This window comes from Tenebrio molitor, chromosome 7 (assembly GCF_963966145.1).
Source record: "Tenebrio molitor chromosome 7, icTenMoli1.1, whole genome shotgun sequence".
NCBI classification, from domain to species: domain Eukaryota; kingdom Metazoa; phylum Arthropoda; class Insecta; order Coleoptera; family Tenebrionidae; genus Tenebrio; species Tenebrio molitor.
The window spans coordinates 2,094,576-2,121,799 of NC_091052.1; the positions used below are offsets into that span (position 1 = coordinate 2,094,576).

The 27,224-nt window shown below is 35.7% G+C and overlaps 1 protein-coding gene across 2 annotated transcripts in view; it reads left to right on the forward strand.

Moving 5' to 3' along the window:
- mam (mastermind) overlaps positions 1-27,224 on the forward strand; it is a 35,989-nt gene continuing 8,765 nt past the window's right edge. Inside the window, exons 1-3 of one of the 2 annotated variants that reach the window (XM_069052720.1) lie at positions 1-915; positions 4,627-4,828; positions 18,272-19,543. In XM_069052720.1, the coding sequence (XP_068908821.1) occupies positions 4,673-4,828; positions 18,272-19,543 (1,428 nt within the window). In that variant the 5' untranslated portion in view covers positions 1-915; positions 4,627-4,672. The remainder of the gene's footprint in view (positions 916-4,626; positions 4,829-18,271; positions 19,544-27,224) is intronic. The other variant, XM_069052721.1, reaches the window with a different exon arrangement.

Below are 27,224 nucleotides of genomic sequence, written 5' to 3' on the forward strand. Positions count from 1 at the left end.
ACGATCGAGTCACCCATCATCATTTCGCATGTGACAGGTGGCTGCACTGGCACGCTATTTGATGTAAAATGGCCGCGGTATGCGAAGTGAACGAGAGAGCGAAAGTGTGTTTGTGTTTCGTATTGAAATTGACGGTTGTGAAACATTGAGAAACTGTATTGTCTTAAAAGCGATTGTGTCGAAGAGATTGTCTGTGAAGTTTGAGTCGGATGTGCGTCGGTTATCGCAACCATTAAACCAGCAGCAATAACTTTCGTCTGGTACCAGTGTTTATAACCTCTATCATATTTAGGTTGGACGTTTTAAGTGCACGAACAATATACAAATAGTGTTTCATTCATCAAGTCGCGCTGAGAGGAGTCGAGAGGAAATGCCATGCGTTTCAAAACAACCTGTTAAAAAAGTACAGTGAACTTTATGTTTACATCCGTCACCCATGCCCGCAACATCCCAAACTCGGCGCAAGATGTTCTCCAAGTGATAAACTGCCCCAGAGATGCACACCTATGTTCTTTGCATGTTAAAATGCACATGGATACAACGCAAAACATCAGTTAACCTTCAACACTCAATTGAGAAGGCAGGCTGTACCTAAACACTGATTGACACGTCTGGAGATACTAATTTGAAGGTCGTTCATCTAATAAAATGTACACTGCCGGAGTGCAGTTGTGTGCAAAACTGTGTTAAACAACTCTTGTGAGGTTATGTTTAGATCGGGAGTGTGAAATTATTTACTGTCAAGTGCGATGTGAAGTGGGGCTGGTAGATCGACACGCTGGATCGAGCCAGCTCTGGTCCAGGGGGTTGCCACGACGGTGGAGGGACCGTCCCTCCCGTCGTCCCACAGCCCCCGGGACTGTCGCCCCTTCCTCACGAAATCAACACTCCCAAGCGACAAGCCGTGGTAGACAGGTGGGTGATTTCTAATATTTATTTGAACACCTTTTTAGGTCTCCTCACAACCCTTCGTGGAATATAAATAGACATCGTACGGTTCGGGAGCGAACTTGAATTTTTGGACCAAGTTCAGAGCGGTTTCACAGAAAAATACACCCAGAATAACGTTTCAGCTCGGCTTGGAAACCTAAATTAACAATGTAAATTCTGTAAAATGTTCACAAATAAAAATATGCAGAAACGAACACACCACATGAAAGCAGTTTTGCTGGTTCATTTGAATGTCACGTCATTTATTTCATTCCGTCTGTCATGATGTAACAATTCACATACCAATGTTTCCTAGACAATTACCTTGATAGTTACAATAAGTGATACGTTATGTTGTCTAGAACAACCCAGTTGCAGAATTATTGCTACTTAACACTGAAGTTGGTGGAGATTATTAATTATAGCTACAATTTGGCAGTACATCAAAATTAGTCAGTTAAGCAATCAGAATACAGTCCTTTTTTGTTATTAACATTACATGTACCTATGTGTATTAAATGACTTTTCGGTTTGTGGAAATAAAAGTTACTTTTCATGAATCAGTCTTTTTAATCATCAATCATTGAGTAAAAAATGTTGTGTTTCTTACTCTCCTACTTTTTTTAATAGTGCCCAAATCAGATCTGATATAGATATTAACTTAAATACGTAGTTGTACGTGATATTAATCTTCGTTGTACAATAGTTATTTACCTAACAAGTGAGTAAAAAAAGATAGTTTACTAACGAGTTGCATACAAAAAAATTTTGGCGCCCGTAAGTTTAAATTTAATTTGATATCTGTATCATAATTCATAATTTATGAATGAAAAATTTTATAATTGCGTTAAAAACGGCACTTTTTTTAACGCAAATGCCTGAAAAAATGAACCGCTATGGCACTTTTTTAACGCTTCTGCACCGATTCAAGAATCACATATTTTATGAACGCAAATGAATGAAAAAACCTGTGCATTTAATAACGGACGCCAAAAACAGTTATTTTAAAAAACGCAATTTTAGGATTGATGTTTCATATTTTTTGGGTCTTGGTTCTCACAATCAGCTCATGTAGAACTTTGAAAATGGATTAGAATGGAAACATAATTATATGCGAACGGAAATTGTTACAACAGGGTGGTATTTGTTAAATTTAATTAATATATTGTGTTGTATCTCACGATGAATTCATCCCAAATCTCAAGGTTTAAATGTCGATGATGCAATTTTAACTGCTTTTGACAGAGTTAACAGTTAAAACACCAAAGTACATATTATCTTCATTTTTTAATGTTTTGCTAAGTTTTTCTTAATGTTCTCGATGAAGGTTAAGATTACTATAATTTACGAATCTGTTTACAACTAGATATTTTATGTGTTACGTATGATGTTATGATCCTTGAAAGATTCGAATTTTTAAGTAGGATTAACAGTTTGATCTGGCAAATTTAAGAAAAGTACATTCTACCATCATAAAATCATGAACTTGGCTCGTAATTCTATCCCAAGTATGTAGAATTCTTTCAGAGTTTTTGTCTACTTTTTTAAATAATTTACGAGTTAGAATTATTAGAATGTGTGAGCAAATATGTTTGATTTTATCTTAATTTGACTTGTATTGATTGCTAGTTTTTATGGTTAATTTGAGTATTTAAGAGGAATTGACGTTTGATAAGCAACAGATGAGGAAATTGTAAGATTACTCTGGTAAAAGATTTATCTGAAATGTTGATATCTGAGAAATAAAAATTATCTGAAATGTTACACATATGTATTAGTACAATTTTTTTTCGATTCGATTTTTTGGAATAAAAATTAACTTTGCACCAGTTTGTTTTTTTTTAAATTTGGTTATTCATGCGATTAATGAATTTTACATAAGGTGCAATATTTCGTAAGAAATAATCAACTCAGTCAATGAATATTTGAACAATGCCGATGTCTGGAAAATAAAATTGTTCAAGCATTTATTGACTGGATTTTTCTAACAATTATTTTACGTAAACAAAACAAACAGTCAGTTGTTATTTCTGCGTGTATGAGTTACCAACAATCATAAAAAGTAATGCCAGCGAATGTTTTCTTAATTTGTTCTTGATTCGATTTCCTGCGTGAATCAGAAAATTTCGAGAAACTCATTGAAAATAGCTTCACTTGTTTTTCTTCGAAGACCTTTTTTAAACATCCCTTCAAGTGTGATGAGAATACCTAGGAAAGATATTTTAATGTGTTCAAAGTTTGTGTGACAAATAGCTCTATCTTAAAATTAGATAACAAAAGATAAACAAGGGTACAATATACTAGACCACCCGCATAATAAACCTTTGTGCCCGAATCGACGGCAGTAGAACGAACCCAATAAGCAGTTACTTACTAAGGTCATACCATTTTTAAGCGTACATGTAAAAAATTGGAATTGTTTGTACTGCATGACATTAATTCTTTTTTCCACAACCACGATTTTGCAGTTGTAACAATAAAAATTTGTGTTTTTTGATGACAAAATATTTTTGCAATAGTAGTTGACTGAAAAAGTATAGAAATATATTATGATGAATGAAAAACTACTTGGGGAACATGTATGTACGTCAAATGTACATTTATAAAAGCTGGAATTGTCATATTAATTATGATTACCCATTGGTGCTCCCTCTCTGGGAATTTTAAATAATGTGGTTGTAACGTGAAATATGTATCACCTGAAATATGAAGTGTAATTTACATTGTACATACACAGTACCTTAATTGTTTTAATAAGGTTATCGATTTTTATTTAAGCCAGCTGCTATCGTTACAGAATAATTATTTTATTACACGGTAGTCACATTAAAAAGTATGTAGTGTTTACGCATTCTCGTTATCGATAATTATAAAAAGTCTTAACAAAAGCATTTATCATAATTTTTTAACTCTTTTTTTCTCGTGGCCCTAACTACCCAGTTGATTATGCTAATGAATGATATATTTAAGCAACTGCAAAATATTTACGTTTATAGCGATAAGCAAGCATAAATATTATTTCGACCACAGTTTGGAAAGAAGTTTTTATCTCTAACTTCGATGATTTTTTTAATGACTTCTAGTTGTACGATTAGCATATAATTAATTTATTATGTGTGGTGTGAAATAAAAGTATTATTAGAACTTGTATATCAAAATTTATAAATTATATAACACAATTACAAATAATTTAAACAATTCTCTATCAACAGTGGGAAAGTTTTCATGCATAATTTTTGTTTGGCTCAATTGGAAAATACATAAATTTTAAATTCAGAGATAAAGAGTTGTTATTTTGATGGTCGTTAAATTCTAAATTGTTGTAGGTAGAGCTGATGTAATTTTATAGTTGCCGCAAAGTTTTTTTGCTTTCTCCGAATTTACAAACAAAATACTAAACTAATGTGCATTTAGTAATTGCTGAATATTTCACTTAACATAATTCGCAAGTGAGAAATATAGTTGGGTATGTTACTACACACTGTGTTTCTGTGAAATGTGGTATTTTCGCTTGTGAACTTAGATGAACCGCAAACCTGCTGATGGATGAACAATTGGATGAGATTAATAATTCATAAGCAGTTCCAAGTCATACACGTTCGTCACTTCAGTATTTCCTTCATTTATAAAACGATGTTGATTAGCAAACGCGAAAAACGGTGCCTCCAATGTTGACGATTATTGTCCTCGTTTCAGACTTCGGAGGCGAATCGAGTCGTACAGAAGAAGACAGAGCGACTGCATGCCGCGATTCGATCAGTCCTTCAACGGACTGTGCGAACAGAACCTTCAGGACACTCTGCAGCTGAAACAGCGTTATCTAGACGCGAAATCAAAGAGAGTACCCAAAAGCAAAGACAAGAAGCAGCAGGAATCGATACAAAGCAGCGTCCACGTGGTAAGTTATTATGTAAAAGTTCAAAAGAAAATTCCTATTGTTTTGCTCACGTTTCGAGCTTGGCCACTATCAAATCTTGACTTCGCTTTAATGATTCCTGATGTCATTTAGCGGCCCAAGTGGAATGTCGTCACCGGAAATGAACAATTTAAATGATTTGCGTTTAAGCGTTACCATGCAGAAATCATTCATTAACCTTGTCCCAAACTTTTGGGCAAGTTCCGTTCCAAAACGTTTCTGAACCGTATTGTCCCAGTTGATGATGGAGTAATGCCGCTGAGAAACAAGCTAATCTGTCCGGAGATGTATACTAATTACAGTTTTATGTGAATACGCTCCATTATACCAGTAATAACAGTCAAAATAACAATTTCAGATATATGCGTATTAGTGACGTTTCCTTTTTTACAATTAATTATACTTGTTAATATTTTTGTCTTTAATATTATGTTTTAACGATAATTAAATGAGGATATTAACCTGTCAATCAGTGATTCATGTTGACAACACCAAATTATTCGACGACACCATCGTGGGTTAATTTTAATTCTCACATGGCTTCTCTTATACGTTAAATGAAGGTAACCGCAACATCCTGGAAACCTGGCAGCAGCAAATGGCATCCAGGTAATTAAGCGGGGGTCGCAGAACTTGAAACTTTTTGATTCGCCGTAACAATTTTAAGTTATCTAAAAAAAGACGCCAACGCTCTTACAACTTCCGCTTTAGTTGGAATGTTGAACTTTATCGATGTCTTGCCGGATATTGTGAGACGTGAATGGTTTTCCCATTGCTGTGTCAGAATGGGTTAAGTAATGTGGATGTTTATTTATAAGTTTTTTCAACTTGAGTAAGTACGCGATGTGAAGAAACAGCGAAGATAACGATACTAGGTACTACTTGGTTAGTAGATTCCACTTGTAATTTAGTAGGTTTGGTTGTCGAACAAGTGAGGATCATCATTATTTTTTCTTGTCGGAAATGAGGTGCAACAGTCGTCGTTTGAGCCAAAAGCATAAATTATGCTCGGATTCTGACCACGACAGAAATGTTCGTCATCCCCCAGCTTTAGTGTTGCTAAACACAGCGTTAATAATGCAAATAGCGTTAAAGTGCTAAGGGTGCAGACATAAAGGATCTAAATGAATATGAATGAATTCCGGACTTTGTTCGATATCGAAAGCGTATGTCGATTTTCTGTAAACTTCACAGAACGATCCCAAGTTAACGTGAGGTGTGCACTCTATTGGATGTTGGTATTTCAGGTGGGGAATTGCGGAAAAGCAATTCCATCTCGTGCCGGACACGAGCCGCGATATACTCATTCCCAGGTAATCTCTTTTTCGATTATTGCTACGAAAAAATTCAGCCAGAATTGAAAATGTTCAGTTTAAGTTGGATAGTTTCGACAGGACAAAAGCGAGCTGGCGTAATTTAATTTTCAAATTTGTTAAATGAATATTTACCAAAGGTGGCTATGAATGACATAATCCTGTTGTGCGACGTAAATTAGTGCAAGTGTCTCTCAACTTTTACTGTTATCATTTCCTTTGAACGCAAGAACAAAGAGTCATAAGTGATTTGCACCTGTCTTGCCATTTAAATCTGTTTGACCAACGTAAAAATTAAATGTCGTGTCTCGTTCTTCAAACAATGCTTTGAAATTATTACGTTTACAAAAAGACACGAATGAGCCACGAACATAAGTGTGATACGGTCGGGACAGGAAACGGTGGAATCTCGTCATTGTATTACAAAGTAAGATTACGAAAATATAAACATCGCCGCAGATATGGATGAGTTCTAAATTGTGATCGCATGATAGAAAATATTGTGAACAGAACTGTATTAACAAAAACTCTGGCGCCCCTGACCTCGAGCAATCAGTTTGTTTAATGTTAATAAGAAATGCGGAAATTTTTACGATATTTTCGGTTATCAATTGATTTATCTCCGGGTCCACTAACGCCACTTCATGATCGCGTCATTAGATGACATTTCAATACAATATTATTATTTAAAGGCGATTTTACGGGTTTCAATTTTCATTACGTCCTTTGAATGTTTATAGCAGTTTCCATGTATTCAGCAAAGAGAATTCGCTACAAAATTTTATTGTAATTACAAATTAATTAACATATGTAATTTGTCAATCGACGTTTAGAAATCGGTATCTTTACAATATAATATTACAATTGAGGCATAAGTCAGAGGTCGTGTCATAACCCTACCATGTTTATTATATGTTAAACTGTCCAACATTTAAAAAAATGGGCGTTGTTTTCAATAATAATTAACAGTCGTAAAGTTATTTGTATTTTACGGTTATTGAGCAATGAAATTGTTTGGATTATCGAAGTTTCGCTTTATAAATTTTATTGTTATTTATTGAATACAAAGATTCTATTTAGTCGTTGGTGTGGTCTGAAGTCGACTACATTATATGTCAATCATAAAGTAGACGATCTTTGAAAACTTTCTAATTAAATTCTACCCAGTTCTAAATTTTCTCTTGATTAATAAAACAAAACGTTGTGCCGAACCGGAAATTTTTGTTTTATCATCTTTTTTTAAAGGAGGTCGTTAGTGAAACGTGGCGAATGAAAAGCATAGAAAGAGTTATTCTCCTGAGTATTTTTATTAATGTATGCAAATAACATTTTCAATATTCGCAGTGAAAAGTCTGAAATATCTTCTTGTAAGATTAATAACTTTTTAAATTATCACGTTATGTTTGTAGAATAGTGATATGGTAATTGACAAAATAGAAAAACAGAAACCATTATACTTACTGCCGTTTTGATAGAACTAATCGAGATAATTATTGGAATTAAATTCTTAAAGTAAAAATTGTCCTTTTCTTAAAAAAGTGTAAGGTACCAATTTTTTCCACTCATCGTTTAGGTAATACGAGGGTTTATCAGAAAGAGAAGAAAAAAGTAGGGGTTGTCATTTAAAAAATAATATATTGATGACGTCATAATTAGGAGATGAAAAGCTGTTGACATAAGTAAATTACTGGAGAATATGCACTTTTTAAAAACAAAGTTGACCTCTTCGAGGATTTTTCTCAGAAATTAATACTTTCAGTTTTATCGAATTTATTCCGAACTTGGTTCTTTTTAAGCGCATAAGAAATTTGTGTTGGACTTTTTACGGCATATAGTTATGAGATAAGGAAACAGGTGCAAGAAGCTGTTAACAGTCTTGTAGCTCTCGGAAGGAAGATTTGTTTATTGTGACAGTAGCAAGGCAAATTTTAAGAGAAGTCGTGGTTTGTCAATTTTTAATTATTTCAGCACTTCGTTTTTCAGGTCCTTGACTCATTTCCCTTCAAGTCTGCGACGTTCAGTAAATAGTTTCTCAAAGTCCTTTAGTTGGTGAATAAACTCAGTTTTGAAAGATTCGGGAAATTCTGTCACAAAACTAGAATCTATCGCGCGTTCAAATGAAATCCCGGGCTGAGTAGGCGTTGGAAAAATTAAACCGTTTAGAACAGTGTAAACTTTGAATTTCCCGCCGCTTGACACGAATGACATTTGTTTATGTTAATTGGGACATAATTGAAGATGTGTTCAGCAAAGGTGCCCTTAGATATTTACTTTGAGAATAAGAATCGTTACGTTATTCTATTTTTAATTAAAACACTAAAGAAAGAGAAAAAAAGAAAATTTTTTTGGCTGTAAATTTTAGGTTAGCTGTCAACATGCTTCAATTAATCTACGCTTTAAAAAAGCACAACAATTGATGGTTTCCAACGCCTTCCCAGCCCATGATTTCATTTGAACGCGCGATATTATGTCCAGGTTATTTTAGTGCTTGGACAATATTTTTGGCAAATTTGAATTGGTGGCATTTGACTATTTTCACAAATTATGTACATACTTTGATTAGAAAAAAATTGTAATCTCGTATGAGATAAGAAATTTTCACCAGTACGATCTGTGCCAAAGTAAAATATGTAATAGTATTTTTTTTATCTACACGTTATAAGAAAGTTTAATTCTCAGAATGGATCCATCGTAATTGCTTTCGTGTCACAACTTGTGTGAAAGAGAATAATCAAATTGGCTCCAATGCAAGGTAATTTTTGTGGTGTTAATGCAAAATTGCATTGTAAATCTTGCGCGGTGCAATCTAAATGTCCGGTGTGTCGTCCACTCGGTAACCAAGCTTGCAAGTGCATCGTATCGCATTCCGTACCCTCCTGCCCTTCGTCTGTCGTCCACCTCACCGGATCACGCAATGCAGCTCGAAATGAAAATAATATTCATTTACAATATCCCATTCTACCTGCCATAGATTTCTTGCATGCTAAATAACAGTGTTTTGAATTTGTGCGATCCTCGTCCATTTATTGATTGAAGGAGTTTCAGGGTCGTTCCTCAAAACGTTTCCATTCGACGGGGACGACCAAAATTTGCAAATTAGTTTTCCCTCATGATTTCAGGTGTGTATTATTAATTCTTGACCGACACCGAAGCGGATGTCTTTTAATGTTGAGGACGAGTGACCTCCGTCGGTGTTACGACCCGTGATTACGTAACTGTCATCTGTCACATCACGGTCGTGTGTTGTACGGTTTTAGTTTTGTTAACTCAAATCTCGTTTTCATCATAAAATTCGGATTTCTTCGAAACCTGTTTCGTAGCAAGAACATTTTACGTGTACCTATGCCTTTATGAAATTTTGTTTATGGTTTTAATACAGCAACCGGTAACGGTACGTTTAATTCTGTTATTATGGGCTTCATTATTTTATAATTGGACATTAACCATTGTTATCAATTATGTTAATTATCAGAAAAAAAATCGCACACTGCGGTATTAGCAAGGAGTAAGAAGTTGTGTGTTGCCAATTAGTGCAATGAAAGTATGATTATTATAAATTTTAATTTATGTAGCCTTGAAGTGTATTTTTAAAAATGTCACCAAGGTATCGTCACAATGGCTGTACGCACGTTAACATCTACGTACTTACGATATTCCAATGGCGTAGATTCCGTTGAGATTTTTAAAATACGACGTAGTTTATGTCTGAAATTCTTTATACCAAGTGATAATAGTGAAAACGTATTTTTTCGTGTTTAGTGATCACATATGTATTGCACCAGCCTTCACGAAGATATCTAATATGTATTAATAAAGTTCAATTAAAATCGCCCACCTAGTTATCCTTCAATTTCTGACATTTTCCAAAATTTCCAATTATAGTTCCATAATCTCGAAGTTCTGAGGCAAAGTTTCATTGTGGGTTGTGCTCTAGGTCTATGTGTCATTCATGAAAGATCCTTGAATACTCTATAGGTACTTCCTAGAGGAATCTCCTACATAGGATTGCAAGTTGGCGGTTGTTTTATTTAAACAGGCTTACTTTGTTTAAACTTTACCTAGTGTCTTATTTCGGTAATAGCTATCTGTCTTAACAGTTGATTTTTTTGAATAAATAAGAGTAAAAAACTGACATCGTTAAGATTATTGGAAAAATTGAATGTTATTCGAGAAGTTAACGAAAACATCGAAAGAAAAAAAGGCATTGCCGTGGAGTTTGAATAGGTATTGAAAAACCGAGACGTGATGATTGGAAACATTCCAAATCATGTACTTATGAAGATATTGAGGCTGTTACGCTGTAACAGATTAAATTTAGATAAGAACATCTCCCCATTTGTAGATTATGTACGAGTACTTCCAAGAGAAAAATATTTGTATCATACATATACGAGTTCATGCATCCAAAAATTACGAAACAATTCAAATAGATCAGTACTGTTTTTTCCCAGCAGATACGACTTCGAAGGTGCAACTGAAACTGAATCAGAGCACCATCAAAAACCAAAAAAGTACGATAGAGAAGAATTTTAAGCAAATATTACAAAAAAGTCTCAATCACATCGTTAGAAAGCTTGGGATGTGGATGTGTACCAGTTGACAATAAAAAGTTTTTCTGCAAAACGAGAATTCATTTAAGAAGGGAAGAATAGGTTCAGCCTTCAACATTTGGGGACAACATAGAAACAGAGTCTCTAAAAGAATTGTTTTAAAAAGACTTTAAATGATGTAACCTCAGTTGCCATAGGTAAACATATCAATCGGCGAAGACATGCAAATTCACCCCAGGCAGACCCGCTTACAATTTTTTTTTATCATACATATACATACTACGTGCCAAAAAATCGTAACACCAGAATGAATGTACTTATTTTAATGAAACTTTGTCAAAATGTATATTTTAGATCAACAATAAAATGATTAAATATTTGTGTCAAAATGTCTTTAATATCATAAAAATATCAATAATCAATAACAACCTCACAATTATTTACGCTCAGTATCTCTACGAGGAATAAATAAAATCAAATGAATCATTTCTGTCTAAGGGTCCGAGTTCAGTCATGGTGGCAAATAGGTGGTGCAGCGCAAATGTGTAGCTATCTTTGTCCTACACATTAATTACCAATATGCGTCATCTTTCTCTCTTACGTCGTTACCATGACAACAAGTGCGATCTTATGCTACCTGAAGCTCGTACTTCTACACATTGACGTCTACGATCCAGAAAAATAGCCTCCTGCAGCCCCTGAATATATGGGGGTAACGCCCATTGTAACTTATATAAACACCTCTGGTTCTGGTGTTAATCTGGGTTCACGTCTTTGGGAAAACTCCGAATTAGGCATCTAGCCTTTCTTTTAGCCTCATTCGGTGATCGAATCAAACAGAACTTCGGTTCGTTGCTGAGGATGACACGTGGCATTCTTGTGTCTACTGCTGACTCTTCCTGGGTCAGCTTAAATGTAAAATATATGAATGATAAGATACGAATTCATATGACTCAATTCGCCGAACTACTTTCTTTTGGATTTTTATATCTTTCGAAGTTCTTCAGTGGATAATGAAGCGTCAACTGCATATTATGCAGAGATAGTGGAAGTTTCAAATTTCTTTGATGTATTTATCTTTCTTAGAAGTTTTACTTGATGACTCAAAAAATTCTGAATTTTGCACGAATATATTCCATTTGTGCTGCATTTATATGGTGGATGATGTTACATCCTCTTGTGCACCCACACTATATCTCAATACACCACCTTACACACGCTGTTAATTTTTTTCTAACTCCCAATCTCCCACAATATTGAGTTTAATTGCTGAGTAGAAATCAATCTACACGCTTCGTTCAGCTTCCCACCTACTACTACAAAGTAAGATTAGTAGGTATAGTTGGATGGTTGTTCACTATAACACACAGAATAGAAGATAAACGTAAATAACGCGTTTTTCAACAAAAACCTTATCAGAAAAACACCACCAAGATAAGCGCCACGGAGATGGGCGATGTATTGTGAATTAAAACGGGGTCGGATTAAGGTAGAATTGAGATAGGAAGAACAGAAAAGTTTCAAACGAAACGAACTCGGTCAGCCTCGAGCAGGCAAAGAGTAAAATTGAGTAAGCCAGAGTAAAAGGGATTTTTTGAAGAAGTAAGAAAATGAAGAAAAACCCCGATAAAAGAGATAAGAGTAAAAAATGGAAATAATAGTCTAGATATAGTACAGGTCTGAAGCAGGAGGAGAATGAAAAGTTAAAAAAAAGAAAAACAGAAAAACAAAAAAATGAACACGTGTTAAAAAATAGCGCGCAGGACTTTGTGTAAAAAAAAGGGTATATAGATATACATACGTTTAAAAATGCAACGAAATTGGGGACAAGACATGTTTGATACAATTGGAGAACACAACTGACAAGCCAATGGGATCAACTGTTTTGAAAATATGCACACGTTTGTACAAAGCTATAGCAATATCGTTCAGGTGTCATATTCTTAAGAGCATTCTGCCAAATGTGCAAAGACTGTACTCGTATATTTTAAATTATTTTGAAAAATATTTTTGGAATAGTGGAAGTGCGATATTTTAATATAATACGTATGTAAAATAAAAGTGATGATCTACTCTTTTTAAAATAAGATAATTTGTTTAGTATTTCACAGTTTACGGTTACAGGTTTAAAGTTTTCCCAAAAATGTAATACTGACTTGGTTTGATTATAAGACGTGGTTGTCGGTCGTCATAAATAGCTAATTGTCGGAATTGCAACCTCGCTTGAAGTAAAATTTAATAGTCTGTTGTAATTAAAAAGAAACCGCAAGAATTTTGAATGTAAATAAATAATTAAAAAGGTCCTAATTTCGTCACGTTATGTGTAATTAAATTCACTGTTTTACAATGAGACACATCAAAATACAAACTGTTCTATATACTTAACTGACAAAGAATAAAAAGAGGTAAGAAAGTATTCAGATTAGTTTTTCTTTTAACAGTTTTTGAACATAATAATTTCACTTTTACGTGAGTGAACTCTTTTAAACTTGGTGATAGTTATTTTTGCTCATTTGAAACGACGATTAATCGTTTTTTATGGAGTAATTTGCTTGATGAAAATCATCATATTAACAAATACTGAAATATATTTACGACCAACGTATTAAAAAACCATTTATCATTTTGACAACAAGGTTAATATAATTAATAATTATTATTACTCACACTTCCACTACGAACGATTTTAACAGGGCTTGGAAACTATCACAGTAATTGCGGTGTTTGGTTGAAACATCTTATTTTATATTGGAAATAATTAAAGATAAGCTTTCTTACATCAAGTAAAAGTAAGAAATTATTGAAATCCCATATTTTATGAGTTATTACAGTTAGAATTTTATCGAAACAGTGAAGGTACGATTTGATAGTTGTTGCTAACCAAGAAGAGCAGGTTGTCCGATTAAAAAAACAGTCAGCTATATGATGAGGTTGCGCCCACACAATAAGGTAATGAATTTTGAAGTTTCATAGAGGGTGCTTTTTGAATATGTAATAAAACTTTGTGAAAGAGAATGGCGAATTATTAACTTATCATGACAAAAATACCAATGAAATTATGTTAATATATGAAATGAGATTGAGATTGCGACGTTAAAATGCCAGTGGTATCATCTCCAAAATGCTTAGTTTTAACACGTGAGAAGACGTAGTGCTACGTCATCGGTCGCGAAAGTGATAATTGGCTTATTTTTCTAATAGAGTATTTCAAAATGCATATAAATGAGTCACTTTCCAAAAAAATGTATTTAACTCGTTAAACGATCGTGTTATTCGATTTTAAAATTTTGACATTTGACTAAATTCTGTAACGATTTTTGTGTAGTCGGTCGGCCTGATGATTAAAAAAAATGTTTACCATAATCTGGTGTATTTTATTTGATTGTTCTTCTAAGGAAAATTTGAAATTTATTTAAATAAAATGAAATGAACCCTTATTGGTGTTTTCTTTTTGCAGTTAAAACAACCAAAAAAGACGATATCAATCCTGTCTCAAAATTTTGTTATTCTGGAGATGGACGAATATCAAAATAAAAGTGTCACTAAAATGTTTTCTAATATCGCAGAAACTTCTCTCCATTTAACGAATAATAGCACACTTTTTTCCTTTCTTTATTATGCATAGTTTGAATAATTTCAGAGAAATTTTCATTGGACATTCAAAGCGTATAAGCTGATGCACTAAATTTGTAAATGGTCTGAGGCATCGTTCACACCAACTTTGAGACTGTGGTTACGGGAAATCTGTACATAACAATGTGTCGTTGTATTAGACCTTGCGCCTCAATTTACCGCAGAGTTTCATCAACAACGAACATTTCCCAACAAAAAGAAAAAACAATTTTGTGGTGAAAACTTGTTTGTTAAAATTTTTGTAAAAAATATTCGCATATGCGCACATTTACAGTTCAGTCCGTTGTTACTGTTACGATCTTTAGAGCACAGACCGTGAAAATTTTACCAATTGTTAATGTAACAGGAACTAAACATTTTAATTTTAACGGTAAGTTAACAGTTAATATAGGTACCTCATTTCACAATCGTTGTGGATTGCCAGTTTTTTTCAAAAAATTGCATTTGAATACCAAATAGGTCTGTCGCTGCATCATTATTATTTTGAATGATGGTTGCTTTTCTTGAGAACTGTGAAAGCTTTAATTTCTCCGGTCAACCAATTTCGCCCGTTTTTTGCTTTCCAATGAAATAATTAATATGCAAATTTTTTAATTGTCTCGCGTTTACGATCAAATTTCTTCAATTTGTCGTTTTATTTGAGCGACGATAACCGACATACTCCTGATGGGGTTATGGTAAAAGCAACAACACCCTGTACAAACAAATATAAAAGTAAAAATATATTTTCAGTGTCAACGTTGCGTCCTGGTGACGTACAAACCAGTTTGGTACCATCCGAAGTGACACAAAGGCACATTTGAATAAAAATGCATCTTTGCCTTCTTTTGCATAACAAAACACGATCTTGAAAAAATAAAACACCAATAATAAGGTTGATCAAATTTATTGTTTCCTTTGTCAACGTCACGTGTACGAACAGACTTCGTAATTAACTGTTTATTGTTGTCCATTGTTGACCCAAATTTATTCATGCTGAAGTGTCTTCGTGTAGACGTATAAATATGTAAAAAAACAGATTTTTTAAGAGATTAACCATAGAGTGCATAGGTTTGTCATTATATATTCCAGTAGAACAAAGAGTTCGAGCAGAAGTTTTTAGAAATTTGAATAACTGTCACAATTTGGATAATTTTTGGTCGGAGTAGTTGACAAGCCTAGCTTAGCTACACTTTCGAGCTTTCCCTCTAACTCGATCCGCGCTAGATTTTTTTGACGTAAGTGCTCCGTTTCATGTTGTTTTTGTTTAAAGCGCAAGGTTCACGGCGCAAATTACAAACACATCGGGCAGAAGGGCGCTGTTTATTGTAGTTTACGACAGAGCGGCGTGTGACGATCTCAGATTACAGATTACAACAGTGCACCTGCATTGCGAGCTCATAAACTCCTCAGCCTTCGGTGCGCTGTTGCCAACTGTAACGGACCAGATAAAAGTACGACACGACGTCCGTTCGTTCGTCCCGACTCCGACTTGCTCTCTCTCCCACTCGATCGCCACGGAAATTGTGTATACCCCACTATCCTCCCGTTCTTGTTCTTGCCATTGCTTATTTGAACAGTCGCAGAATACGAAATTGTAAGGTTTTCGGGGAATAGAAAAAAAAAACCTCTTGGTTTAATGGAATTACATTGTAAGAGGAACGTGGAGGTTGGAGTCGGTTTGTATTCGGAGTATAAAAGTAGCAGCGTGGTCGGATGTTTTGAAAAGTAGAAGTCGTAAATCATGGTACTACCAAATTTGCAAATGTTAGATGTTGCACTTCTTGATTCGCTCGTTGCAGCGGCTCCCTCAACAAATTACAAAAAAAAATCATCAGTTCTGTTTTCGTGATGAGTTGATGACTTTATTTGGAATTTTTTGTTGTTGGGTGGTGCTCGAAATAAAAAATGAAAAATGCCACAGAAATTTATTATCTAAATAAAAATAACCAAGAGGTTTTGGTAGACACTATTATGTCGGGTGTCTATTTCAATTTATCGTCAAAGTAGGCGTTGAAGAGTCGATTGTGAACAGATCACGGATCAGCTGTTTAACTCTAACCTCACTTTTTGCGTTGTTTGTGTTTTTACTCTGCGGACTGACGAGTGGTGCGTTCACAACGTATATCCAATACTCCTCCAATTTTCCTTACCCTTTAATACTAAGACATTGGCGCGACTTTGAAACACAACAAGAGAGAAAAAAAAAGGCATTTGCACAAGGTTTGAATGGTGGGAAACGATCTAGGAGGACGCCCTGAGGCTGTCTAGCCAGAAAAAACGCGAACATTCCAGAAGTAGTTAAAGTGAACAATTATTACCTTATTTTCAACGGGGGAGAAGTAACGTGTGTTAAAAAAAAATTGTGGTCAGCTCATTAGCTGTCAAATATTTCGTAAAGCAGGAAATGTAGAACGAAAAAGTGGAAGTGGACAACCATCAATTTGATTTTCAAAAACAGTTGAAAAATTTGGAGGAATACGAAGTTAAAATATTTTTTTAAACAATCTAGTCGATTAGATAAAAATAATGTTTTTATCTCAAAAATAAGTTATTTTTAGAGAAAACAAAACTAAAATATGTTAAATGATTTTTAATCAATTCAAAAAGCAAGCTTGTCATGTGATAGCGATAAAACCAGCAATACTGAAAGAATTTACATACATACAAGAAAATTATTTGGTGGTTGAAAAGGATTTTTTCCAACGTCAAGTCTGAAAATGACATTTCCATCACCCAATTTAGAGATGAAAGTAGGCGTTTGCATCACATGTGAGGAAAGTAAATCACTTCCCTCACTAGTGGGGAAAGTAAAAAAAAAATTGATCCCCATTTAGGTATGTACATACTTTAAAATAACGTTCAAATATACATATATATACATTTGTCAGAATTCTTTATTAACAATTAGCACTTACAAAGATACTTAACTTTTTTATCAGTATTATAGAAATTAAATGTACAATTTTTTACACGAATTAAAACTCCAAATGTTCCTGATTTTTTTTTCTAAATAACGTGTCGGTACAGAGCTTGACGTTGACGCCAAACTAGCGCTTCTTACTACTTGTCTCCATCTCAGTAACGCATTGTATTCCTTTCCGTAGCGTGCTCGAGATTTTATAGGTAATAATTCCAAAGATACCTACTTCGCTGCTTCTGTAATTTCTGTATTTGGTAAATTTACAACACTATCTTCTACTTCCATCACTATTTGTTTAGTAAATTCTGAGTAATTTTCAAGTTTTGGTAAAAACACGACTTGACATTCATTAATTAAATTTTATTGTTTACTGTGAGCATGGAAACGTGATTTTCAAATTTTACTTCTATGTTGATTTGTATAAAATAATAAATTGATAATACCTATGCAAGATAAAGCGAAAGCTCTTGACGTTGGAAAAAATAGTATGTTATATACGTGAGGAAAGGTCCATTGCTAAACTTGAATGATTAGATCAACTCGCTATCGCTCGTGATACAATTGTCATTCTCGTTTAGCAATGCATCCCTTTCCTCACTTATATAACAATATACTATTTTAAGTGTAGGAACCTGCAAAATTAGGTGTAGTAAAAAAAAGTGATTTATATCAAAACGTGTTCTAGTATTTCAGAATTTTTTACTGATGTTCGAAAGATAAAACAGTTCTTCTGAAATATTACAGCAATTAACAGTTTGTGTTTCTTGGTAGTCAGCCTCAACCATATTTTATTTAATTTAATTGTGCAATATTTTGAGTGAGGTAATAGTAAAAAAATTACGTGAAACTGGTACTTTGCTTTATTGGCGCTTTTCGACGTTGCTAATTTTGTTTGCGTACGTAGAAGTGTTATTGTATTGTATGTAAAATGTGACGACATCCCAGTACAATATGGTCGTTGAAATTGACGCATATTATTTGCGTTTTACAACTAGTTTTGTATCACTGATTCAATTTCACGTTGCAGCAGCAGAAATTCTTGAAACGATCGGCGGACGAGCACGATCCCGGAGGATCAGCCGACAACTTCGAGCCTCCGGTGAAACTGCAGTGCACAACTCAACAGCACGGCTCCCACCAGAACGAGGGCCTAACGAAGTTCTCCGTGGAGATCGTCCAGCAGCTGGAATTCACGACGTCGGCAGCAAACTCTCAACCCCAACAGATCTCCACCAACGTAACGGTGAAGGCGCACACGAACGCCTCGGTGAAGAGCGACGTCTCATCGCCCAAGTCGAACCCGTCGACGCCGGCTTCGAACCTGCAACAGAAATCGAACATCGGCCTGGACGTGGGTACGTTAGTGGAGTGCGTAAAGCAGGAGCCCGATAACGATTTCGCGGATTTGGACCAATGTGCTGCGGCATTAGAAAAAGATGCGGCTGCCAACGGTGGCACCGGTTTCGGTGGTTTATCCGACCTCATAGGCGAAGACACCAACGACGAAATCATCACGTCGGACGCGTTCAACGATCTCATCTCTGATATTAGTAACTATCCCGAGTTGATGAAAGACTTCGATTTCGAGGACAAATCCGAGATTAACGCGAGTGTTAACGGTTTGAAAGTCGAAGACATCAAAGATCTGCAGCAACCGGTGTCGGACGGCGCGAAATCCACGCATAGTCCGTTGGTGTCCAATCAGAACAATTACTCGCCGCCGGTGTTTGAGGGCCAAGGAGGCATCGCCAAGAATAGGATGCCGCCCTACTCCAACATTGACTTTTGCAAGACTGAACTCAGCCCGGCCGCCCAGACGCTCAAACAGATGGCCGAACAACACCAACATAAAAATCAGATGGGGATGTCGTTCAATCCGAACGCGAGGGCGCCCAATTCCAGATCGCCCTATCCAGATTTTCAATTCCAGGGTGACTACGGTAGTCCCAATTCCAACCCGAACTTCCACAAAAACAGCCCCAATTTCTCTCAACCTGACATGATTAAACAAGAGATGATCTTCCAAGGCAACGATTTTGACATGAAGAGAAAAGGAGCCGGGATCTATAAACAGCAGCAGTACTCTCCGTACAGCAGTCCCAGTGCTAGCAGCCACGGAAGTCCAGGTTATTTGCCGCGAAGCAGCACGGGGTCGACAAGTGGAGGAGGTGCGTTCAGTGGAGGAACACCACCTAGGCCTCCGTCAGGACCAGGTGGAAACAACTCCGGGGCCACCTTACAAATTAACCAGGCGCAACAGCTGCACATCAGTCAACAAAATCACGGACATGCCATACAGGTAGGAGTCTTTTATATTCGCACCTACCACATATCCGGTAGCATATATGAATTTATGATTATTGGTGTAATATAAACTTGAAACTCGATGGTAACGATTTGAACGTGTTACCAACAGTAAATTTAGATAGGAGTAGTACTTAAAATTAATATCTGTAATTTTAAAAAATATTCATTAAACTTTCAGATTCGGTATGTGTAAATTTAAATTGGGTTATAAGAATAATCAAAAAAAATTTTGGAGGCCAATAAGTAACGAAAAACAAAACTCGAGTCGTAGATTGATTCGTATTTGTCAAAATAAGTTTACTAAGTAAAGTCGTGTGATACGATCTGCGAAGCGACTTTTTTAAGTCACACTTTTTATTCTATAGTATAGTTATTTACAGTAAGAGTGAGGAAGGCAGAGCTTTCGTTCACGCGAATCGGGTGCTCCACGAAGCGGAGCTGAGTGGACGGTGCAATTCAAGTGAACGAAAACGACTTTACTCTGGAGTGTTGTATTTGATTTTGCTCGGTACCTCCTTTGAAAGTGAATTTAATTTTGTATACAAAATTTTAAATAAAAATAAATCACATTTTTTGACGGATCTGTTGCTATGGAAAAAACAAAATACAAAATGAACAGTGTTCTGTAACCTCAATAAAGTGGTTATGTGCACGTTGTGGAAATGGATGATGATGTCCCAGAAAAGGTAAGTGCCGCGAGGAACCAAATGCTGCATAAAATATCAAAATTACGTTATTAGAAAGAATTTGGAAAATTTACGAGTGAATGAAAACCAGTAAGTAAAAGACAGGGAGCGAAAAACGATGAACGAAAGAGAAACCTTCACCCGCTGGTAACTATGGATACAAACTCACTTTCTAGGGAGGTATCCGACAAAAAACGTTTTTTGCGTATTGATTATGAACGTTGACTTTTTTTAACGAAAAATCGTAATGAAAGTAATACTTTTTTAAATCATTTCATTCAGTTCATTGTCAATGAACCTACTAGGCATTTCTGTTTTTTTTAAATTTTGCATAAATCCTTTTAGGCCAAATTCTCAACTTAAATAATATGCAAAAAATGTCGTATACAACACCTTATGAAGGTCTGTTTTTTTTTTGCACTCATTGGTTTGATTAACTCGGGCAAATTCATAAAAAAAAGTATGACTTTCATAACTATTCGCATCTGTCAGGAGGATCTTTTGATTTCATCAGTAAGATGTGTCATCTTGCTCTAGCACAGAGACTCCATTGCACTAACGGCGAAATACTGAACTAATCGAACAAATTGCCAAGATTTTCCCTATTGTTTTCAATGTTATCCTGACCTGTCAAGATATTAAATAATGCGACTGTGACACGCAAATATTAAGAAAAAAGCCTCTTTTTTATTTTGTTTACAAGGTTGCTGAATTTTTAATTATATTTATTATCATATTATGCAATTGATAAACAATGTTCTTTTTAAATGTATGTATGTATGTACATATATCGAGTGACAATATTTGAAAGGATAATTTTAATCAGGCAAGATCTAACGGGAAAGTATTTGATATACGAGGGTTGAATTTCTAAAGCAGTTTTGCAGTCAGCTATATGCCCTATTGTCTCGTAATTCAACGAACTTATGTTTCATAAATCCAACTGTTGCGTACCACACTGACATTTTTGCTAGTAGTAGTTCTAAATAATTTCAATTTTCTAAACTACACAACTACATATCGTAACTAAAAGACCTTTAAATTTGTGAAATTAAGAAAATACCATTGGGAATACGCATTGTAAAACAGATACTTTATCGTAACATGACAAAATTATGAATTGGCACTTTAGTGGCAAAACCGGAACCACAAATTGATTGTTTATCACATAATATAACGGGTATTGAACGCTATGAGAACGCTATCGTGGTTTATGTGGAACAGCACAGATAGGATTATTGTAGTAGCACCGCAGTAATAAAAGTACATAATTATTATAGAGTTGTGGAAAAATTGTGAATACAGTAATTACGAATCGGTACAAGGTTCAAAGAGGAGCTGGAACCTTCCCCGATTCAAAGCGGTCAGTGATGGGAAGTCACTTGGCGCGCCCTGTGTTGTTGACCCTCGTGCAAATGACAACCGGATCAATATTTAATCAACAAGCGACACACTGATTGGCTTATGCTATTATGTATTAGGGATATACGCATTTTATGTTGATTACGGTGGGTATTGTGTTTCGAATCTATTCTGTATATTTATATTAATAGGTATAACGTTGCTATTATTGGCACATGCCTGTCGCAAATGTTTCTTCATTTGGAGATTTCATTTGAGGTCAACAATCAAATTACAACCGATATATATGACAGAGTATAAATTTTGATGTCAAGTTTGGCAATAAAACAGCCGCGTTTTAATGAACACAAAAATAATGCGAAATCTATGGTGCTGCTGTCAATATTAAACTATTAATGCCGTGCATATTTCGCAGTAGAAAGTATGTTTCGGGCATTAATTGCATAAATCGTTTCGAACGATTTTAGTACTTCTTCTCGCGTAGATTTTAACACTCACCCTGTAAATTCTTCCTATATGTACTCTTTTTTATTATCGAAAAATTACGTCGTAAACTGAACAAGATGTTAATGATCCGTGACACTGTATTTTTGACGGTACTGTTTATACGACAGGTGCCCCGACAAAAAATACGATTGCATTTATTTTGTAAATTACTTTTGTTTGTTCATGCAAATAATTATGCGTGTACTGTTTAACGCTATTGTTCCAAGGAATGGAAACAATATCGCTGTTTCAAATATAGACGTGATGACACTTCTTCATGTTTGTCTCAATCTAGATCTTTAAAATCTTTTATCTTCGGTTTAATATTCAAGACTACAAAGAGAAATCTAGCAGAATGAATTGCTTAAGACGAGCAAATTGCAAAAGGAAGATGAAATACATTTTTATTCATTCGAAATTAATGGTTCCACTCGTTGGGTGGTAGGTACATTGTGTTTAATAGAGAAAATGAAATTTTTATGTAGTGTACATTTTGTTGAATATTTCACTCATACATTGTTGTAACAATGCAACAGGTACTGAATTATTAAATGGAAATTCAAAAAATTACACTGGAAATTCCACGTTGCCATGACATTGTTACAGCAAAAACGTCAAAGTCAAGAAAACCCAAGTTTCACAGAACGAGAAACTGATGAAAATGTCATTAGAAGTGTACCCAAAAACACGGAAAAAAACATGACAGGGGTACACATTTAGTCGAGAGACTCCAGTATGTATTGGTATTCTGTTTATTCGAGAAATATTCTCCCTAAATACCAGTCGTGCTTAAAAATTAACCGGATAATTTTTAAGCACTCGTGGTATTACCCCTGATCATTTTGTCGGTTTTTCAATAATAGCAACGAGAAACTTGCGGTTGTGCCTCGACAAAATATAATCGCTATGTGTCAACTTTGAGGTGGATTTAGTGCTCTTGCGGTTTTAGTAGATAACATAATCATTTACTTGTAATATTGTCAACAGGTTTCTTTCGGGTGGTTATACAGGGTTGTTATAAATGTTTGTAACATATAGCTGGCGTAGCTGCGCACCTAAAGCATAGCGCACAGCCACCAACGATGTTAGAAACATTTATAATAATAACCCCGTATTAAGTACGAGTATGTTAAAAATTCTGTCAGTTTTAATTGAGTTATTTTAGAAGTGTTGAACATGTGGCCGCCTAAGTTTATTTATTTTTATTCATAATAGATACTTCGCTACTAGCACAGAAGTTCTGCTTGAAGACGGCATCAATACGTATGAAACTTGCGTGGTTATACGCATTGAAATTATTTTCGTTTCATTAAAATGTTTAGGACATTTGGAAGGAAAGTGTGGAACAAATTCTTTAAAATTGAAATAAAACCTGCTACGACTCGGCAATACGATCACTGATCAACTGGTTGTTGTGGTTTTCATTCAAGAACCTCAACTGGGCGGATTAAAGTTGCGGGGCTTTCATGAATATTCCGTAACAAACATAATCGTTATTTGAAAATTGTAAAAGTAAAATTAAAAAACGTTCTATTTTATGTTGATGGTCAAGAGAAAAATTGATAATGTCGATGCTGTTGTCCCACTTGTTTCCGACAAATGTGATAACAATTGGTACCAGATAACCATACTTTTTGTTGTCAAAATTTCAATACTTTCGAAGGCCTTCGAGTGGAAAAACACTGACAATAAAAACGTGAATTACATTCGCGAAAGACGTTTGATGTCGAGAAAGTTTGAGAGATCTCGTTTTGTAACAGTTTTTGAAAACGATGCCGCCAGAGTGACAGCTCGAGTGCATTCTACTTGTTTGCTAACTCCTGACGTTCCAAATTAAATGAAAAACTTTATTAAACTGCAAAGTTACTCCAGCCACATCTTGTATATTCTACACACTTCACCTAAGTTGAGCCCAAGTATAGGAAGTAAATGTACAGCCACCATCCATACTTGTCGGTTCCGTCCCTCGAGACGTCCGGCCTGCCCCCGTATTGATTGTGCGCGGCGGCCACAAGTCACCACGCTCGTCACTTGGTTGTTCTGGCATCCTTACTTTCCGAAAATGTTCAACTCTTCGCATTTTTATCCAGATGCCCGTATTGTTCGAGATGATTGCGAGGGTGAACATGTTCAGCGGATGCAACTCGCTATCAGATTGCTGCACTGCTGCTGTGTCCGACCAGGACTGACGGATTGAATCATAATCGTGAGATAAGGGATCAGCGAACTAAGCAAACAATAACATATCAACAAGTCCTTTGTGGGCGACCACATTGAGATACGGACATGCACACTTCCACTTTCATCTTTTCGAATATTAGCTTCTTTTAGTTTGTCACGTATGCCGTACGTCTCTCTGTACTATGGAGGCTAAACTGCCAACCTAAATAGCATAGGATGGTGTCACTTGGATTCAGGGTCGAATTTAATAATTTAGTTGGTTTTATTGCACATATATACGTTAAGAGATTTTATTGCTTTGTACGCTGCGGAATGTTGCTCTAAAAAACACATTTATTATACTTTGTGCAAAGGTTGTTAAATGAAAAGCATTAACCGATAAGTTTACAACAGATTTTCAATTTAAACATTGATGCTTCACGATTTCACAAAAGTATACATCGATTATCTAAACGGGTTATCCCGTGTGGGCAATAATCAAAGAGTTAAAACTACCCAATGCATTATTGCATTATTAAAGAACACCATAAGGAAGGTAGAAAAAACACGAGGATGTTCAATTTCTTAATGTGAAGAACAATCACATGAATGAAAATAGTATATTATTACATGAGCAAGGAAAGAAGGTTTTTATCCACGAAAATGAAAGTTGCTGCACGAGCCGAAGGCGAGTGCATGTAATCATTTAAGTGGATAAAAACCTTTACTTACAAATATACAAAAAATAATAAAACAAATTCTTAGCTCTTGTTACCATGGCTACGTTCTTGTGTTAGGTTGCTGCAGTTACTGGAATTTCTAATTTTGATTGCTCCAAATCCGATGGCTAAAAGATCCTGTTAATTTTATCCACGGCTGGAAACCAATAAGAGCACTCTTTTTTTTATCTGATGATCGTAGAAAGAGAAACTTGGTAATTGTTCACTTCAACTACTTCTGGAATTTTCGCGTTTTTTCTGGCTAGACACCCTCAGGGTGTCTTCCATTCAAAGCTTGTGCAAATGCCTTTTTTCTCTCTTGTTGTGTTTCAAGGTCGCGCCAATGCCTTAGTGTAACTAAAGGGTAAGGAAAATTCATTTGCACAAGGTTCGAATGGTGGGAAACGATCTAGGGGGATGCCCTGAGGCTGTCTAGCTAGAAAAAACGCGAAAATTACAGAAGTAGTTAAAGTGAACAATTACCAGAAACTTTTCGCACGTGTTACTTTTTCCAGGATCATGTAAAAAAAATAAAATGCGAATTTTGCGTTCAAACTTGGTATGAGTAGAAACTTGAATTAAAAAAGAATGGAAGTGGTACTCTTTAGGAAATTTTAGGCGAAGCGTGCAGATTACAAGTGAAATGGCTCTAGTGTCATGAAGTTGACTTCAGAAGAAAAAATTGAAGAATTGATGATATTATCAGATCGACGTGATCTTGCAGCAAACACGAAATACAGTTATATTACTTGAATAAAAGTTGCCTTAGTTCCTTTTGTTGACACATTAAAATTAGAATAACACACTTTTTTATGTAGATTCTATTCTATTATTTATCAGTGGAACACAACCCGCTGGTGTATAAACACATTTATCATTTTTACTCGAGTTATCATTCATTATTTGTCAGTTTGCGTTTGCGAGAAGGAACGTTTAATAAATAAATGACGTACGATAACGCCCTGTAAGACAAACTTTTTTCGACGGCAAAATCCATATTGATTTGTTAATTGAACGCTATCGAAGCGAGTCTTCCATCGAAATGGAACAAGGGCTACGAAGAGTGTCAAGGAATGATGGTAGTTTTTACGGCGTGGTGCGGTCACGTTCTGCGAGATCATTGCTCCAACTCCGGCGTACGCTCCAGGGTCTCCAGTTGCACCTCGGCGCAGGTTGCACCATTCAAAGATAACACTACCAATAGTTGCACATGCCGACTAATCGTTTACAGGTTCTCGGTCTTGATTCTTTGCATCGCTGCAGCACATGCAGCACACGTAATTGCGGCATATTTTAGGCAGTCAACGTTTAATTAAATTCCGCAAACAGTATGCTGTATATTCAGGCATCCTGCTGCTGATAAGCTAATGCACACAATACCATCAAAACGGTGTTAATGAAACGTGTTTGGAGTAGATGCAGCAAGACGAGTCAAGAGGATATTGATGCGATCGACGGAAGGATGTGTCAGTCAGAGCTTTAGAGTTATGTCTTAAAATTTGAAACAGAATGAACTGGGCTAAGTACCGCATAAATCAACGGAATCCAGCAGTAATGGTGTGTCTTAAACCGATATCTGTAAATCACCCACAGAACCATCACTCACAAACTGGATGTGTCCGAAAGGTCTCTTGAATGATAACAGCCAGCCATCTTGAACGAAGACATGGATTTGTCAAATAAGATAAGTGCCTTTGTCCCGCAGCATATTGCTCAATTTATCAGAAGAGATCCGATTTGACATTTGCATATTGAATGTCGATTCTGCCTCGGGATGAGTGAGTCAGCTCGAAAAAATAGCTGACGGAATTCCGGGCGAATTTTCGTCCAGTTTTTTCCCAAAAAACGAGTAACGCACACCTCCTAACGGTACTGCATAATTAGATTCTAAGAAGAGATGAGCACTTTGCAAGACCGAAGGAATGAGCGAGTCCGGTTTGGTCAGCCTCAGTCAGGAGTTCATCTTCATCAAATGCAAAAATATCCAACCGGGAGCATCCTCTTTCCGCATATTTGCCGTTTTACCGTCACAATCGCCGGCAATAATAATTACGTAGGCGAGTCCGACGAGTTGTGCATTTTGCGCAGTGCAGGTTGTATTACAGTTTGCAATGGCTAACGGTCCTGTCACTTATTTGAATGAGGAAGTTGCGCGCCGCGCACTTTTCCCACGAGTAGCAAACGGCAAGTGCGCTGCTTATTTAAGGATACGCTCCTGGGCTCTTGCAAATCAAGCATTAGACTCTTGATATGGATGGGC